The following is a 15,507-nucleotide window of genomic DNA, read 5'->3' on the forward strand; positions in this document are numbered from 1 at the left end:
CAAACACCCACTAGCACCATCTATCGGCGATTCCCTCGCACGGAAGCTTTAGGGCCACCTAGCGGCCGGGAGTTGGAGGGGGCTGATTTGAGATTTCAATGGAGTATTTGAGATTTCAATAGGATATTTGGGAATTCCATTGAAATTTTGAGAATCCAATGGAATACTTGAAAATTCAATTGTATCTTTTCTTCGAATTCCATTGAATTTCCTAATATTCAATGGAATATTCGTATTTTCAGTTGTAAATTTGAAAATCCAATTGAATTTTTGGATATTCCATTGAAAACAAGGAAATTCCATTGAAAATTGGCATTTTCAATTGATTTCAATTGGAATTTTCAATGGAATCGGCTGATTTTTTCCAATAGGGAACATGGCTCTACTATTTTTTAAAGTTATTTGCTCAGAAAAAATCTTTTTATTTTAATTACATGTTTTATAATAATCTCACTTTTCTTGGATTTCAAGAATTTTTTTTTATTTTCGCTTTGAAATAAATGTTTTGCTTTTCTGCCCCCCGCTGGGTATGCCCTAGGCTCAAAATATCCCCAAACATCACCAGCATCAGCTGCAAATACCTGCACCCAAGTTATTCATTCACACTACTTTCAATTCCCCATAATGACCCACTCAGTCTGAGGGAGTGGGTCATAATCATGTATCTGCATCAAAGTTCAACACCAAAATACTAATATCCTCACCACACATATCCATACAAATTCTGTGTCCAAATTCCTCATCCCAAATCTGCACACTCACCACTTCTTTTAATTAGATTTCTTTGAAGGTAGGCATTTTTACATCCATCATTCCTACAACATTTTTTGGTGCATACCTTTCGAATGGGTTTGTTTTTCATACACTTCCTTTTCTGATTTGACACATTTAGTCTCATTCCTCATTTATGCCTTTACAGTTATGTGCCTTGAAGAGAATATGGTCTGAAATTTTTGGGTTTTGTACTTGAAATAGCCATTTCATATTGATTCACATCTCTGGTATGATCAATTATTGTTTGATGACAAGAGGCTACTGCTTAACATATATGTAAAAGTACATATTGCTAATACAGCCTATCTTTACTTGTTGAACAGTTACTATCATGGGTTTCAAAAATAGATGACTGTAAAAATGGCCCATTACTTCAAATTGCTTTGCCCATTATTTCACTGGATAATTAACTTTCATGGAACATGATTAACATGGAGCCAGCTCAATACAGAGTACATTACTTAATTTTTTTTTTCAATACAATATACCTACTTTATTTTTGTAATTATCATGAAGTAAATACTCTTTTTCCTGGATAAGCTCTAGTAACAACTATTAAATAATAAGCAAACAGGGGTGTTACAACATCCTTCAGGTTTATTGTGCAACGGAACTAATTCTCAATTATTTCAGATAAAAAAACCTCACCTGAGTGAGAAAAGGAAAAATAACTCTGTTACATAACCATGTCATAGGGTTATGCATTCATTTTTTTAATTCACGCATTAAACATTCTTTGGTAAATCTTCATTTGTAAAACTTTGGCATGATATCACATAGACATGAGGAAGAATAGTGATCTCCAAAATGAAATAAGTACATAATGGTGGTGAGTGTGAATTCGTGGAAATCCTTCATCATAGCAGATGAAAAATTTGCAGCCTCATTATTTCCAAATGAGATTTTTTCCAGCCGTGATTTCATAACAGAGTTCATCTAAATAAAAACTGATGAGGAAATGGTGAAGTTACAATTTCTTTCAATCCACAAAAATGGTCATAACAGCTGCAGTAACCACTACCAGTCAGTCAACAGACCCATCCTCCGTAGAAGAGTAAGGATTAGGATAATGCATCGCATGATGGTGGGGTCCCCAAGAGACGTTCATTGACACACCCTCCCAGCAGTGATCTATATAGTTTGCTGGCGATGAGTATGTGTCCCCGAAAGAGCTCCTCTCAACGGGGGCATTTCCAAAGCGGAGGAGCTGATGGGGGTAGCGCAGCATCCGATGTTCAAAACCACCCCGCCAAGATGTGGAAGCCAGGGGGTCGATTGTAGGAGATTCCAACATGGCAGACCCATGAAAGTGAGCGCCAGCTTCAGTCAAGCACTCACTACTCTCCTCAAGGGAGGCTCGCAGGTGGCGAATGTAACGGATGGCCAGCCTTAATAGACAAAATAAAATAAAACCTCTGTGAATCGAAACTTAAGGGGCTTCAAAATTTTGGCATTTCAGTGATAAAGAGGGGGTCTCATTAAAGAGATTACATAAGTTAGCACGATGAAAAAATGATATTTTAACCATTTCGTTGCTGTGATTGTACCTGCGGTACGACTTCACGGTAGGCTGCTGAGTACATATCTTTTCGTTCTCCCTGTAGCATGCCATGGATGAACTTACCCTTTTCCATACTCTCACTTCTTTCATGAGGTATTGGCTTATTCCAAGACCAATAGTGAGTCATTCTTTTTCCCCTTACTTTTTTTTATATCTTTTTCCAGGTAGTAGGAGACTTTATTGTCCCACATACTAAGTCCTTTACTTTTCCACCGCATGTGACAAGTAGCTCTGTGCAGATTAAGCTGCTGCGAAAGGGTTTGTAAGTTTGGCAATAGAAAAGAGTCATTTAGCAGTGGCACAATACAATGCTAAAACAAAAGTTACCTGAATGCATTTCTAGTAAATGTTGCTGGGCATTAAAAAATTAACGTAATCGTAGGTGAGCACCTACTCAAATTACAACAATTGTGTAGAGGAGCACCTGATAAAAGAGGAAGTAGCGAGGTAATGAATCCCAATGGGGCTAGATGACCCATTCAATGAAAGGATTAGTAATAAAATGGATAGTAAGTTTTAAATGGTACCATTCACTCTCAACTAATATAATTAATACATGAAAATAATTCAGTACATGGTAGGAAGAGATAAGTTACAGCAAAAATTTCCACCCTCCTCCAATAATAACTTTTAAAAAACCAGAAAGTTGATGACAACTTTTCAGGAATTGGAGGAGGAAAAAGATGGGTAACTTGATTTCGCAAACTCTATTACTATTGACAATACATATTAGGAAATTGGGATGAGATTCTAAAGGTACTGTGCGGTGTTACAGGATCTGCATGCATGAGGATGGAGAGAGGGCTAAGTGGAGTTGATGAAAGAAGAGTGTGTAGGGTAGCCACCTCCCTCTAAGCCCGTTCATTTTTAATTTATTATTATTATCATGCAACCCATTAAATAAATCCATTCACATAAAACACATACATATCGTATACCCATTCATACCCATAAGACACTATTCATTATAATATCATATCAGAGGAGTTAGATTAGAAAAATTCGTCCATATTATTCCTGTTCTCTAATTAACTCTCATTCAAATAAATAATGAGCATAAATTTAAAATTATGAAACCATTTTTAATATCATTGCATTCATGACCAGGGGCGGTTCCAGGATTTCTTTCTGGGGGGGGCACAAGCAAGGCCGTATCCAAGATTTTGTTCTTGGGGGGGGGGGGCACAAGGATACCTCGTAATACAACATGAATGCAATGATAATGGTAGCGTATTAAAAATCTTGCATATTTTTTAAGGGTCTGGGGGGGGCACGTGCCCCCATGCCCCCCCTAGATCCGCCTATGTTCATGACTCCTAGATTTTAATGACTTTCACATGCTACAATCAAATTGTTTGATGGTTTCACTCTAGTTACATTTAAATACCAAATGTAAAACGAATACAATTTTTTTTTTTATTATTGTTCTATTTTCAGGCTATTGCCTATCTGCTAAGGGTATACCCTCTTGATCTCTCCTATCTAAAAACAAGAGAGAGTAAATATTTCTCTCGACTTCACCTAAATAATGAATGCATGTGTAAATAGCTAAAATCAAATGATACACTTACTCTCATGGCAAATCAAAAGATTGCATTTGATGGGGTGCAGTGGAAGAAGTGAATAAGATCCCCTCCTGAGTTTAACATCTGAATCAGCCCCAGTATCTAATTTAGCTAAAAATTTATCATCCTTTGAAAACAATGCATAAAATCAGTCATTTGATTCCCATATCACCAAGTTACAATATAATTAGGAATGCATATAGTCCACTGAGGAAAAATCGTTCGCAATAACAGGGATTTGATCGGATCTCCCAAATTCCCACAATGAGGTCTATAAATGGAACTATGTACCATGGTATCTTCCGTAATGGAGTTTTGATGGATTTAAAGCATACACATAAGCCAGCACATGGCACAACAGTCTTGAGGATAAAGCCAGAACTCTCAGTGCTGTGACGTTACTATAAAAAATTCCATAGAGGAAAGCATTTGCCTAGCTCAGTTTTCGAACCCAGATCACCAGAATTCGCTCCATATGTTCTGCCACTGGAACCACCGAGGCATCTTCTTCCTTTGAGGAGTTTTATTAGATTTAAAGGACAAGATTGCTTGTGGAGAAAGAACTGGTAGTTTCCCAGAGAATAGACTAAGTAATGTTTTCTTGGGTCTGTGGCAGATGCAGAAGGGGGAGTCAGAGGGGTCATGACCCCCCAAATTTCATGATTTTTTAAATTTTTAATAGTTTTTGTATCCTTGTAAAGGGAGTAAGCAAGGCCGGATCGAGAATTTTTTCTGGGTGGGCACAAGGGCCCAATAGGCAAACGGTCTTCTTATATTTCAAGTTAAAAACAGCATACAACAAATATTTTATTATGTTATTATTTTTTCTCCTTGTTTTAACATGAAATTAAATGATTAAGGTTCCATAATATACTAAACGAACGTGATGATAACCATGTACAAAGTCTTGTCTATTTTTTAAAGGCGGATTTAGGGGGGCACGTGCCCTCCCTGAATCCATCCATGGGAGTGTGTATGCAATTGCATGGCTAAAAGTCCCGAACGTGAGAGAAATTTGAGTTGTATTTATCAAAGAGTGTAGCACTCCCTGCAATTAATTTTACACAGGAGAATGCCCCTCTCTCCTGGGGGGTTTTCCATACTCCTCGCATCCATGACCCCCCAATCCCCCAAATTTGATTCTGAATCTGCCTCCGTCTCGGGTTTCCAGTTGGGTGAGATTGTCCATTTTTTCCAAAGTTACGAGGTCCATCATTCTGGTACCATGACTGTGGTCTGTATCAGTGGCATAACTAGGAACAGGCTTTGGGGGGGGGGGTGAAGGTGCCTAGGGTGGGGACAGGAAAGGGGGGTTCCGCGAAAAAAATTTTTTAATGGCGTGCCTGTAAATACATTTTACATCATTTTGGCACTTAAAATGTAACTTTAAGTAAATACAGTTATTATATGCAGTGGCGCCGACTCCATGGACCTTATGGGGCTCGAACCCCCTCAAAAATTCGTTATGGGTGTGAGGAAAAATGTGTCAGGCTTGTGGATTTTCCCCGGAGTGTCCAGATATCGAGATTCGAGTCATCGGAGTTCAAATGTTGATCATATGACTCTTCTAAAACGCTTAAAAAAACATAAAACTACTACTTATAAAATTTCCCGGGGCAAGATCCCCGGTTTGGGCCCCCCCCCCAATATTTTGTAAGTCGGCATCGCTGAATTTATATGTCAAAACTAGGCTATAGTTGTAATATTTTTTTATTTCTCTGAGGTTTTGGGGGGATCTATCCCCTCATCCCCCCATAGTCACGCCACTGGTCTGTATTAACACTTTTTTAAGTACATAATACTAATTTAATACAGGCCACGGTCATGGCACCAGCACCATTCCACGAGGAGCGTGTCGCACCTCGAAACATTGGTGAAAATGGATACTCTCTCCGGACTGCAAACCCGAGACAACCATATTCAAGATTGTTTATGCTCCCAGACAAACGATATATCCGGGAGTCAATTTAAGTTGCTAACATTTGGCGCGAATCCGGGAGAACCGGGTGATCAGGCCGCGGTAGGGTTGGGTACGATACCATTGCCCCCCTCCGCCTACCAGGGGGTATTGCTTTATCCCTTTCGCTGCGTGCCCGTAACGAAAGGGTTCCCGTCTTTTCTTCAAGGCGATCGACTTTCTAGGCGTCGTGGCGCCTAGACATAATGACTATTTTCTATCTCTGTTATATCGATTATCAAGGTAGAAAAGTGAATTTGGCCATATCGCATACACATGCTTGCCGCGTCGCCGTATTGTCCGCTGCGGGCAGAGAGCGAACCGGAGTCGATCGCACGCTCGAAAAAACGATGCAAATTCGGCGTTGTAAGTATGAGTAGAATTTTACTTTTGATTCACAATTTAGAGGCTTCAAAGAAAGGCGTGGCATAAATCATTTAGAGGAAGTATCTACTTTTTCCCTCCGTTTAGATTGTCTCAAAATACACTCCGCCATTTTGTAATATATCTTTAATATACATCTTTAAAAACCCTCTAAATGAAAGAGAAGAGTTCATTAAAATGGTATAAATTTTTGGTCAATAAATCAATTCATGGAACCAACCAAATTTGTGATTATGAAAAATGGTCGTATCGGAAAAGTGATCGCTTTATCCTCGGAATCCGTAGATCCTGGTCCAGATCACGGTCAAGTCCAATTAATGTGTCTGCAGTGAATAATGAATAGAATTTCATTTTTAAATTCTTTCTCATTTTTAATTCTGTTCATTAGAGTTACTAATGTAAGTAATACAATGATTCGACGTGATTTTATCAATTATATCCTTGAAGGTATGCAACTGGCGATGCTATTGTGCGGCAAGAAACATAATAATGCGGGGTTATATAAAACCTACGAAATTGAGATTTCGTATACGTACGCTAAAAAGTAAAAAATAAAATGTATAAAAATTTTATGAGCTATAAATGACATGCATTAAAACGAGGTTAATCTCCAGCATGAGTTTTATTAATAGCACTAATTTGTTTTTTGTTTTTTTTTATTTTGAGAAATATTCACGAAGAATGACCGCCCAGAAAACTGTCTGAAGATATTTAGATATGTTCATCCTGTGGTCAGCGAGGGTCAGGAGGGGGTAGCTGATCCTTGGTACGCCCTTGAGTCGCAGTATGCTAACGAAGCTAAATTCTTTATCCTCTCCACACGTATGTCAAACGCGATGGGTCGAAACTATTCCCTCATTGCCCCCTCCACTTCTGGGATCGAAACATAACAAGGTATGTTTAAGGGGGCTTCGATTAATTTAGCTTCGTTTTCGTGAGTAAAGTTTCGTCCCGGGTCGAAATTAAAATCATTGGCGATTTTAATTTAGCGCTGGGACGAAGCTACGCAATGCACCACAGCAAAACGACGTTTTTTTTGTTTATTCCAGCCTTTATATCAACTCACCAACCTGTCTGTTTGTTTGTCTGTTTGTCTGGGGGTGCGTTCCGAATCACGCATCATGCGCATGAACGCATGACCTTGATGCAGCCGTTCCGAAATTGCATCAAGGCATTGATGCGCTTATGCTGATGCGTGATTCGGAACGGCTTGATGCGATATGAGCGGGAAGTATTCCCCCGTTCAAAATACCGGCAGGCACCCGTGCTGGAAGATAGTTCGGGTTAAGCGATATCACAATGATTGATATGCCGAAATTTAATATGCATAGTACTTATGATGACGAAAAACGTTTATTGATGCGTATGTTAAAACTTAATTATATTCATTACGGTCGTTCGAAAGTTCCAAGCTGTAACTTGCAACTCATATTTACTTAAAATAGTGATAGACTGAGCGAATTGACGGGAATTTTTGCAGCTAACTCGAAAAACAGTCAATAAGGAAGCGTAGTGTATAGTATATCTCAGCCATCAGTGAGTTTTACGGGTCAAATTTTTTTGAAGAGACGATTTTTACGATCAATAGTACGTAGATTTAGCTGCTAGACATCAATTTATGGCTTTCCGACAAGATATACGACTTGAAAACAAATTTTTTTCATAAAAATCGGGAAGGAATACTTAATACCTCGATAAAATTTTCACAAACACTTTTTCATACTGCATATATAATGCTTAAAAAATAACTCCAAGACATTTTTATTTAAGTATTCTACCGCTTGGTATTAAGGTAGGTTTGCATGGAGCATTCCAAAAGTCCCCCTTGCCCTCATTGACTTCCCTCCTGAATTCACAACTTCACCCTTTTCATGCTATCTAAAAATCCTATTCTCTCCTTTGTTTACCCAACATTCTATCCCCTAATAGTGTTTTCAACATCCACTCCCAGCTCAGTACTTGCCTAATCCATACCTCCTGTCTCCTTTGAATGCTATCCAGAAGCTGTCTCTCCTCACTCAACATGTCTCGCACTTTGACCTTCTTTCTTCTCTCAGTCCACTTCACTTTCTCCTTATACCCACATCTCGAACACCTCCAGCCTCTCCCATTCTCCTCCCTAAGTGCCCATGTTCCCACTCTGTAAATTGCTATACTCCAGATCAAAATGTTACAAATTTATCAACCAATGTACTGTCTGTAAGCAAGCTAGTTAAAAAGACACAGCTGTCTTGTTTAATGAATCTGGGTACAGCTTATTTGATGCCAGATCTTTGGAAGTAAAAGGAGTGATCTAGCCACTAGTTTTGAAGAAAATGGCATATGTTGTCAAGATTTGAAACAATATAATTCAGAAAGTAAAAGTAATGCAACTTAAGTTACGTAGGATTGACTGTCAAAGCAGTAGAGGACTGTTTGCTAAGTCTGTGGCACAAGAGTAACAGACTTGTGACAGAGTAACATGCAGGTTATAATGTGGTTGTCAGTGGTGTGGAATTGTCCCCCTACTAATATATTTCAGCCTTGTATAGCATATGTTGATGGCATGTTAGCAAAGAAATGATTCGAGATAAGTGCTAGAATGGAAGCTGTTTGTAATAAATTAAGTCTGATCCTCTCAGAATTGTGTGGTCTGATGGTATTATAGGTGAAAATATATTTATATTATTTATGCAAAATATACATATAAATTCAGTGGTAAGGAAAGAAAGGGATAGGAACATGGAATAGAAAAAGGACGAGGACAATGTATGCTCACCTTAACTGATGACTGCACAAGAAAGGTTTTTGTTTTCTTTATTAAAAGTAAGGAGTCTCATTTAGTCCTACAATGCTATACAATTTTTAAGACAAGCATGGAGAATGAGACAGGGAACAATATGAAATGCCTGCATACAGATTATGGGGGTGAATATATGGGACAGGCATAACAGGGGAGGTTAAGGGCATGTGTGATAAAAGATTAAACTACAAAATCTTATAATCTTCAAGCAGAAATGATTCGCTGAGCAAATAGAAAGCTAGGTACAAACTCTCTGGCATCAATTTACTAAAATATTATTGGGTTGAAGCTTGTTGAGAAGCTGTATATCTCGAAACAGTAACATCCAAAGCAGGAGGGAATGCATTACCTGAGGAGAGATGGTCTGAACGAAAATTTAATCGAAGACATCTAAAAGTATTTGGATGTATTTTCTATGCTTATGTGGCTACAGAGCAATGAAAGATGCTGGATGCCAAATGCAAAAAGTATTGGCAATTGTGAGGAGTCAAAAATGGTATTTTTTGACTGACCCTGATATTGCGGGAAAATTCATCGAAGCACGTGATGTAGTATTCTTTGTAAATATGTTTAGGGAGCTTAAACCAGTCCAAATATCTCTTGGTAACTCTTTCATTCTACCTAGGCTCTTAGGGGATAAGGGATAATTAGGTACTAGCCTCAACCTGGCAGTGGAGAGAATGGCAGAGCTGAACTCACAAAGGTACCCAAGTAGTGAGGGGAATATCAGAATATCAAGTAATGAAGACTCCATCCCTGAATCAAGTTGTGAGGGTAATGACAAAGTTCCAACTAATGTAGACAGTAGTTTTGAGAGTAATCAAGAAAATGAGTCAGTGTTTGGAAGCGAGGGAGGAGAAGCAGAAGACGTTTTCTTTAAAAAATGGAATGGCTCAAAAATTACCAGATCACATAATCTCCTTGTCATCTACTAACTTGACCTGCAATCAACCTTTGTCTCATAGAAGCAGGTTTGAATGTAGCTCCTGCAGTTACCCAAAAACTTTTCCTGATGCTCCATTTCTAGTTTTGATTGGTTGTCTTATGTATGCAATGATTTGTACAAGGCCAGATCGCGTCTTTGCAGTGTCAAAGTTAAGAAGGTTTATTGATGATTTTACAATGCAATACTGGGCATATGCAAAGAGTATATTAAGATATATGATGGGGACTATAAATTATCTTATTCTTAGTCAGGAACGTTTCTGGAGGGATACAAAAATGCTGACTTTGCCATTGACAAAATAGATTGAGTGTCCTATACTGGATACATGACAAGTTAGTTAATGGAGCAGTAGCTTGGGAAAACAAAAAGCAGTGCTGTGCAGTGGCTATGTATACAATAGAAGGCGAGTATGTAAGTTAGGCAGCTGGAGCAAAAAAACTTGGCACTGATGTGGTGCATGGAAGGTCAAAGAACAGAGGTTAGACATCATTTTGTTAAAAACTCAGTTGCCATAGGAAAAAATAATTGCTGATTACATGTTTACAAAATATGATAGCAAATGTGCTTCCAAATGGGCTTAACAATGGTAAGCATTTGAACTGCATTAATGGATAGAATTTTGTAGCTGATGGAAGCAACTAGTTGAAGGGAGGTTTTTGTGCTTGTAACCTAGTTGCAAAGTTAAGAAATAAATAGCTACAACATGTTAAAATAGTTCTTGGAGTGTAGGTCAATGTCTCATCTTTCAACATAGGTACATATTTTACTGTTCCGAGTGCATAAAAAAGCCTAAATCACAATAAAATTAAGTACATTTTGGGGATTGGATAGTTGGGCATTGTCCATTTACTTAGGATCGAGTGGCATTCATCAAATAGAATTTAGCATTTCCTCCTGATTTTACAAAATTTTATGCATTGTAATTATGACTGAAAATTGAATGTAAACATTGAAAACCGGTAATCACTATAGTTATGGCGATTTCCGATTTTCAATGTTTTTGTTTACTTTTCAATGTTTGATATCATATGATGCAGCTTCTTAAGACAGATACCCAAGTTCAACTGAGAACCATTTTGGAAACCCATTACTTTAGGAAACATTGATAGAAGTGTGCCTTTAGTTGGATAGCATTTAGGAGGACACTGAAAATAAGTTGGCCGCGTCATCAATGCGTCGATTAAAGAGTATTTGGAGCCAATTTATAAACTAACTGCAGTACTGCAATACGTATTTATCCGGGCTTACCAAATCACACGCTATGAACAAAACAATTGCACTGAATACTCAATCAACTCGATGGGGTTCTTCAAGCACACATCACTGCAGTGTACATGTAAATCAAGCACACATCCATGATCCTTGCATAAATAAATTAATTGATGATGTTATTTATCACGGCATCACTACACTGAATGTCCCTTTACTTGTGGTACCATAACGTGAACTGATCTCTTTAGCAGGGGAAAATAATTTCAGTACCTACCGAGAAAATTCACTTGCAATGAATGTATAGTTTCGCACATTAAATAGCTAATAAACGTTCGGCAAAATGGCAATAATTTGCAACATATATGCCTTCAAATGATAGACCAGTTAGGTTATGCAAAGCGTAAGCAATTATAATATTCCGACGAACAAAGTCTTATATTGTTATTTTGAAGATACTATTATACTATAAACCACAGTCTTTGTGCTATAAACACTCCCTGATGTAGCTTTTCAACTTATCTTTTCACAATATAACGTTAAAGTGTCGAAAATTTCCACAAGTTAGTGTACAGAAGCAAAATTACGGATAAAACTACCACGCCTGCATATCAATGTGTGAAATTATAGATCGTATTTTGCATTTTTTACCACCAATTAAATTAATAACGGTTGTAAACAAGTTACATACACGCACACTTCAACGCAACGGATATACATTTTCCCATTTTCAACTTTATATGGACTAATTATTTCAAAAACTAATATCTATAACTCCTTAAACTCTTTCCTACGATAATAGAAGCACAATATAGTCGTGTAAACACCCTAAGCAAACACAAAACTCCAGTCAAAATTTTAAAGGTTGCGCCCATTTTCGCCTCCGCATCAACTGCATCAAGAATTTCTGATGCGAGCCGATGCGAGTTGATGCTTCCGAAACCTCGAAATATGCTCGTTGCAGGGCCGCATCAATGCGCATCAATGCTTGATTCGGAACGGCCTGATGCGCATCGATGCACATGATGCGTGATTCGGAACGCACCCTGGTACAAATCTTGTAACTCAAATTTGACTCACTTCCTGTGAAGCAAAAACGCTGAAATTTTGCACACTTCTTCATTTCCGATGACAATACATGAAAATATAACTTTTTCTCTCCAACCCCCCTTTAACCACCCCCCAGTCAACCTATAGCCCCCCAAAACATGTTTTTGATCTAAGAAGTTCCAAATGGTCGATTTTCGTGTTTTGCGACCACAGTAAAAGTTATCCACTTTAGGCATATCCACATAGTAGGCATTTAAAAGCATAGGGGTGGCATTTTGAAACATAGGGGGCTTACCATTCACTGAAAATTTAATAAATATAGTGACTTTTTAATACGTCACTTTTGGTTTTTCGGGGTCACTGAGTTTTTTTCCTTTGTGTCATATATAAACGTTGCTCATCCCCTGTAATCTAAATATAAAGGCTGGTTTAAAAAAAAAAAATTTTTATAAGAGCTTATTTTAAGTAAGAGAAATATTATAAAAATTCTTTGCATGAAATTTTTACAAATATTTTTTACATATATGTAGTATACTTCGACGTGTTTTCTTTTCTACACTACGGATATTGAAATCTTCCTCTCGGCGATTTAAAAAATAAAATAATGGGTAAAATTTGACTTTCAAAAGCTATTTTTAATGAAAAGATGTTCTCTCTATAAAAAATACAATGAAGTGCAGCAATTAAATATTTTTCCCGTGACGATATGAAGAAGACGATTTTCGCCGTTCTCGTAGTTTTTCGTGTGTTCTTCTTCACTCCATATAAGCTAAATGTTTACGTTTAAACAATGTTTAATGGTTCATTGTTGCAGTCGAATAAACAATGAGTAAAATAATATATGACGCTATCCTATGGAGCTTCGGTTATAGGATTTTATACAAATTCCTTAAGTTCAGCGTTCTACCTTTTTGCTCCGATAAAATGCCAGAGGATTTTTGTTTCTCTCCAGGTCGAAACGAAATATTTTCTTTTCGTTTCACTTACCATCCCTGGTTTTATCTGCCGGAGATCGCGATGCATCCTAGGCATCCGGCAGCATGGTAAACTCGCGGAAAATTGGAGCGCTTGACTAAAAGTTTCCATATTTTAAAAATAGTGCGTTTTTTACTTCAAACATCGTAAGTAATTTTGGTTCCTCCAAGCATAAGGTAGCGATGGTTAAAATTTCGTGACAAATTTTTTCTCTATCCTGTATTAATTCAGATTGTGGTGGTAAATTTGTCTTACTCTGAGAACAACTTTCGGGTTTTCAGCCGTGCTCTGAATTAATACAGGAAACTTTCCGTCTTCCGACTGGGGCACAGTCACCAGAGAAATTTCCCAAAAGATGGCGCCCGTGTAAGAAGCTGAAACGTTGGAGTCCATGGAGTTATTGACCCTGATGGAAACTCGAGTGCAGTTACTAGTGATGGGCAAAGTCAATCATTTTAGTGATTCAATCATTTTGACTCGAGTCACATAAGTGATCCAATCAATTGATTCAATCACTATGATCGAAAAGACTCAAATGAATCAAGATCGAAAAGACGCAAAGGAATCAAGATCGAAAAGACTCAAAGGAGTCATGATTGAAAAGACTCAAAAGGAATCATGATCGAAAAGACTCAAAAGGAATCAAGATCGAAAAGACTCAATCAATGGATGCAATAAATCACTTTGAATAATCGAATAAATATTGCCTCACCTGCGAAGAGCATTGGTAACGCTGATTGCTATCCATATTATCATTTCATATACTATTTTGATTGTGAATTCCTAGATAAGTAAATTAGATCGCAAAAATGAAGGAAGTAGTGTCATGAAAATATTTGGGAAGGCAAAACTGCCACAGTTTCTTAACACTTATAAAATAATTTCAAACTATAGTTGATCAAAATATAACACAAAATACACCACACACTATGCATGAATCTGATCTGCAGGATAATTTTATGAACGGCACAATAAAATGTAACCAGCTTTAACTTCTACTTCTTAACGTTCTCCTGCAGGAGTCATCTTAATATTTTCCTTTTACGTGTATTGGTGTTATTAATACTGATAACTGCTGGAAAACATTTAAGAAAAAGATTACACAAGTATTCAGTTCTTCATAACATAGCATTTAATTTTCTCACAACTATTTCTGCCCTGAGGAAAAGAGATCAAGCATCGATCGTTCCAAATTTTGAAACAAACCGGAAACCGAGATGATTGATATGAAACCGGAAGTCGGAGTGATTGATGATTGATGATCGACTTGTTTAACGAAATGAATCATGAGTCATTTGATTCACCTAGTGATTCAATCTTTTTGATCGAATCGTTCATGATCGACCCATCACTAGCAGTTACTGAACATCACACGCCAGGAAAGCACTAAGTTTTGTTCTTTCTTTTCCTCATTTGGAGGAGATTGGGGTACCCTCCCTCCCTACCTTTTTTATATACTATAGTCTATAAAAAAAAGGAGGTGGTCCTATAGGAGTGTTCAGAAAATAACGGAATGTTTTTATATTTATTTATTCGCCTAAATTAATATTGTCGCCTTCAAAATAGTCCCCATTAGTTATTATCAAAGAGTAAGTTTATATAAGAGCGTTTCTACGTAACTGTCATACTAGGGTTCAAAAATTCAATTTGAGGTAAATGGACCGTTCAAAGTCCTGACATGGTGTAAATATTCCAAATTTTAATAATCCGTACCTGTTTCTCCCCATACTCCAACCATTTTTTACGAAAACGCCGCGGAATTGAGCTCTCGTATCACATGAGCAAATGATTCCGTTTACAGAGCCATTATATTACTGAAGATTTCGCAACTAAGATAAGATTTTTCTATGAAAATTTACAGTTAACCATTCTCCCCAATCATGACTGTGTCTTACCAATCCATTTCATCAATACTTGAAAGCCACATGGTCATGCAGAGGAATGTAACGCAACAGTGCGTCGTTTTGGTGTCAGTCAGTGACGATTGACATACATTTTTTTCCGCTGACCAAAATCGAGGGATGCGGGAGATAAATCGTTTCGTATCCAAATCAAGTCCATCCCAAGGATGAAAGATCAGAATAAAAAAAATTCCCCAGCATTCACCGTTTTTGTTCCTGAGGGCCGTCACTGACTGACATTTTAACCTGTGGTATTGCTCAAGTTTCAAATTTTGGTGCGTGCGCTTCATTGGCCCCGACTGGTACACTAAATTCGTGGCATAATATGTTCCTCGAGTAATAATGTTATATCAGTTTTATTTTTCTTGGTAAATTGTTTGTTTATGCAGCGGAATATTTTATT

The 15,507-nt window shown here is 37.6% G+C and overlaps 1 protein-coding gene across 1 annotated transcript in view; it reads right to left on the reverse strand.

Moving 5' to 3' along the window:
* Positions 1-683: 683 nt before the first annotated feature.
* LOC124167883 (neurogenin-2) overlaps positions 684-15,507 on the reverse strand; it is a 34,114-nt gene continuing 19,290 nt past the window's right edge. Inside the window, exon 4 of the mRNA XM_046545943.1 lies at positions 684-2,162. Coding sequence (XP_046401899.1) covers positions 1,799-2,162 — 364 coding nt within the window. The 3' untranslated portion in view covers positions 684-1,798. The remainder of the gene's footprint in view (positions 2,163-15,507) is intronic.

The sequence above is a fragment of the Ischnura elegans genome, chromosome 11 (assembly GCF_921293095.1).
Source record: "Ischnura elegans chromosome 11, ioIscEleg1.1, whole genome shotgun sequence".
Taxonomy (NCBI): Eukaryota; Metazoa; Arthropoda; class Insecta; order Odonata; family Coenagrionidae; genus Ischnura; species Ischnura elegans.